The sequence below is a fragment of the Nannospalax galili genome, unplaced genomic scaffold (genome assembly GCF_000622305.1).
Source record: "Nannospalax galili isolate Female #2095 unplaced genomic scaffold, S.galili_v1.0 scaffold441, whole genome shotgun sequence".
Classification (NCBI taxonomy): Eukaryota; Metazoa; Chordata; class Mammalia; order Rodentia; family Spalacidae; genus Nannospalax; species Nannospalax galili.
This window is the reverse complement of record NW_008348089.1, coordinates 28,138-32,582: the sequence shown is the minus strand read 5'-3', so window position 1 is coordinate 32,582 and position 4,445 is coordinate 28,138. Positions and strand designations below refer to the sequence as shown.

At 39.8% G+C, this 4,445-nt stretch overlaps 1 protein-coding gene across 1 annotated transcript in view; it reads right to left on the bottom strand.

The window, feature by feature from the left end:
- Positions 1 to 713, bottom strand: part of Il23r (interleukin 23 receptor) — a 101,402-nt gene extending 100,689 nt beyond the window's left edge. Inside the window, exons 1-2 of the mRNA XM_008844603.3 lie at positions 651 to 713; positions 78 to 180 (exon numbers count right to left, since the gene is read on the bottom strand). Coding sequence (XP_008842825.1) covers positions 78 to 147 — 70 coding nt within the window. The 5' untranslated portion in view covers positions 148 to 180; positions 651 to 713. The remainder of the gene's footprint in view (positions 1 to 77; positions 181 to 650) is intronic.
- Between the last annotated feature and the right edge of the window lie 3,732 nt (positions 714 to 4,445).

Here is a 4,445-nt window from a genome sequence, read left to right as displayed (position 1 = left end):
AAAAAAAAAAAAAAACAAGATTACTCAATACTCTATCTGGCAAGTGGCAACAGAGATAGATACACAAAATACTATACCTCCATGACACCAGCTGCAGAGTATATAAAGGGCTATTAACACATCCAAGTGAAATGTGAGCTGACTCATGCCCAAAATCAGGAGAAAAACTTTTGCTTCTCTCTACAGAAAAAATAAAAATATTTAAATTTCAGTATTTAATAAGTAATGAACATTACTTTTTGTCCTAACAATTATCTTTAAAACATTTTTCTTTTTATTTATCTATTTATTTTTATGTGTATAAGTGCTTTGCCAGTATGTATGTAAGTGTACCCATGCATATAATTCCCACAGATGTCAGAAGAGGGAGTCAGATCCTCTGGAGTTACAGATGGTTATTAGCCACCCTGTAGGTGCTGGAAACTGAACCCAGGTCTTCTGCAAAAGCAGCCATTGCTCTTAACCTCTGAGCCATCTCTCCAGCCCCACAATTATCTCAATTGGGAAACTTTCATTAGGAAGAAAAGAAAGCAGGAGGGAGGGAAGAAATGAGGCAAAATAAGTATCATTGTTGTGCAAGGAGATTAAACAAGAGACAACTAGATCAAAGCTGAAGGGCGGGTGTCACCTTGAAAGTCACAGTGACTTACTAGGAAATCTAACTGTTGTTAGGATGCTATTCCTCTTACTCTAGTCTCCCTGCCAGACAGCACCTCTCTCCTCTGTAACTTCTTCTGATCAGAGTCACACAGCCATCATTTTCCAGAAGACGAGCCTCTGATGAACAAAAAGTGAGAAAAGTCCCAAATTTCAGAACTACCGAAGTGAAAGAATACAAAGTGAAGGAAAACGAAGCATGCCTGCTTCAGCTAGTCAAAGCTACAGGGAGACCTTTCATCTGTGGAACTCAGAAGAAGCCTGTTACTGAAATTCCGCAAGAAAACGGCCTTGGTTTACCACTGGGGCATGGCTATCAGTTAGTCAAGTTGTTCAGTAACTCAGGCACTCAAGGAAGACGTTATATGATTACTTCATTTTTATCAATTCAGTAAAACCTGAGTTTTCAAATAAAATAAGAACGTCAAAACACAACTCATAGCTCTTCAAATAGCATAAAATGTGATGATATTTTTAAACACAGGAGTCCTCATGGCTTAGGAATGTAGAGACCCCTTTCTGAATTTGCAGCAACATACTTCTTTATCAGAGGCAACACAATTGCAGAAAAGCCTAGTCAGGAGTTAACTGTTCATCTAGTTATTAAAAGTGGAATGATGCCAGACAATGTTAGAGACTCACCTTTCATCAGCAACCATTGTCTGAAGCAATAACAGAACTTGGAAGAGAAAACAGTTTGGTCCATGCATTTCCAAAAGAAAACACATTGCCTGTAAGTGCCCCAGGACCACCATCCCTTTACCTTTCTGCCCTTTCACAGCATATTTCCTCTTCAGAAAGAGGTTGCTGCCTCTGGGCTGGTCTGTATCTTCTTCTCCACTGCCTGCCTGTCAGCAATTGCTTCAGATTTTTACCTATGAGGCAAGTGGAAATGTCAGCAGAGCCCTGACCTATATTTCTGACTCTCAAAGGGAAACTCAGAGTCCATTTCATAATGACTGGCTTTCAAGTCACTATTTGGGAAAACCCAGATTACTGAAAGTGAACTGCTGTGTCAGTATTTTTTTTCTCATCTTATTTTTTTTCAATTTTATTATTTTTTTAAAAATTTTGTGCATATGACTGTATTGCCTGCATGTACATAAGTGTACCTGTGTCATGTAATGCCCACGGAGGACAGAAGATGCTGTTGGATCCCCTGGAACTGGAGTTACAGACAGTTGTTAGCTTTCATGTGGGTGCTGGGATTCAAACTGGGGTCTTCTGCAAGAACAGTCAGTGTTCTTAACTGCTGAGCCATCTCTCCAGCCCCTCTCATCTTAATTTAAAATTGTGTCTCATTCAAGAAGTAAAATAGCTAGGTGTGGTGGTGCATGCCTTTAATCCCAGCACTAGAAAGGCAGAGACAGGCAGATCTTTGTTTGAGGTCAGCCAGGACTGCAGTGTGAAACTTTATCTAAAAAAAAAAAAAAAAAAAAAAACAACAAAAAAAGTAAAACATGTATACAATGCTTAATTCTTCAAAAAAATTTGACACCAGAAATATGGTAGTTGGTTCTAGTGTGTAACCAACATTGATATTAATTGTAAGTGGTTCTTTTTAAAGATTTGTGTGTGTGTGTATGTATGTATGTGTGTGTATGCATGTGTGCACCTGTGCATGCTCAAGAGTGTGCATACCTCTGCTGGAAGAGGCCAGAAGAGAACATTGGATTCCTTGGAGCTGAAATTGCAGGTGTTTGTAGGACACCTGGGTTGTTGTGTGGATGCTAGGATCCAAACTCAGGTCCTCATGACTACTCAGTGAGCACTCTTAACCACGGAGCCATCTCTCCCAACTTTTAGGCAAAACTGTCAGGATTCCGTATTTTATGGTGTATAACAGGAAGATTTGAAACATGTAAGTTATTACTATAATCATGATAGTTAACATCTCACATAGGGAGTGGAATGCGGTGGTTTGAAGGAGAATGTCCCCCATAAGCTCCAACTATTTGAAATAGTTGACCCCAGTTGGTGGCACTGTTTGTGGAGGTTTTGCTAGAGGATGCATATCACTATGGGGAGCTTTGAGAGTTCATAACCTTTCCCTACTCCAGTTTGTCTCTCTGTGTCCTACATGTGCTTGAAGTTGTGAGTGGTCAGCTTTCTGCTCTGACTGCCCCCTGCCATGCCTCCCCCCATGATGGGTTCTAGTCTCTGTGGGATCATAAGCCCAATAAACTCTTCTTTCTATAAGTTGCCTTGGTCATGGTGTTTTACCACAGCAACAGAAAAGTAACTAATACAGCTAGCATTTATTTGACAGATTAGTTTGAGCATCTTGGATGAACCAGGAATTGTTCTGACATTAACAATAAGATAGCAATTAACAATGAAGACACTTTTTAATTAATCAAATTATTTATTTTCATGTGTATGTTTTGCCTATACATATGTAAGTGTACCATGTTGTGCAGTGCCTGTGAAGGTCAGAAGAGGGTGTTGGACCCCCTGATTGTTAGCCACCATGTGCATGCTGGAAACCAAACCCAGGTACTCTACAAGATCAGCCAGTGCTCTTAACCACAGTCATCTCTCCAGCCCCATGACACTTAAAAAAAAAAAAAAGACTTACTTTTTTAATGTGTATGAATGTTTTGACTACATGCATCCTCTACAAGAGCAGCAAGTGCTCTTAACCACTGACCCATCTATCCACCGGCCCACCCTTTTGAGACAAAGCCTCACTATGTAGCCCTGGCTGATCTAGAACTTGCTATGTAGACCAGGCGAGCCTTGAACTCACAGAGATCTGCCTGCTTCTGATTCCCAAGTGCTGGGATTAAAGGTGCGCTGTGCCCGGCTTATAAAGGCACTCTTTTTTATTGGTGCATGTTCATTGTGCATAGAAATGGGTTTCACAGACATCCCCATACAATATGCCATCTCTCAACTACATTCACCTCCACCTCCCCTTTTTTTTCTTTCCCATTGTTCTCATTCACTGCTCTAGACAGTCTCACTTTCATATCCTAAGTACACGTATGATTTTATGTAAGCATACAAAATCTAGGATTCACTACTCAGAGAAAACGTGATATTTCTTTGTCTGAGCCTCAATTATTTTGCTTGTGATGATTTCCAATTGCATCCATTTTCCTGCAAATGACACAATTTTGTGCTTCTTTGTGGCCAAAGAAAACTCCATTATGTCTGCACACTACATTTTCTTTACCTGATATTCATTTTGATGGACACCTAGGCTGAGTCTCTAATTTGGCTATTGTGAATAGAACTGCAAATAAACATGTATGTGCAAGCATCTCTGTGGTATGTTGATTTAGAAACTTCCATATGGGTACATACCTAGGTATATACCCAGGAATGGTAAAGCTGGGTCACTTCTAATTGTTAGTGTTTTGAGAAACATAAACACTGATTTCAATATTGACTGAACTAATCAACATTATCTCCAGAAGTCTATTTGGGTCCCCCTCTCCCTACATTCTTACCAGCACTTGTTACTTGTTTTCTTAATTATAGTCCTTCTGACTGAGGTGAGATTGAATCTGATAATCTTTTAGTTTGCATTTCCCTGATGGCTAAAGGTGTTTAATGTTTTAAAATACGGGCCATTTGTATTTCATTAATAAATTTTTGTGTATCTATATTTGATAGGTGTGCATGCATATGAGTGAGTGAGGGTTCACATGTGCTATGCCTCATGTGCCATGGCATGTGTGTGAAGTTGAAAAAAACAACCTCCGATACCTTTGCCTTCCACCCTGTTTGAGACATGGTCTTTTTTTCATTGTTGTTTGCTGCTGGACATCACAGGCTAGCTG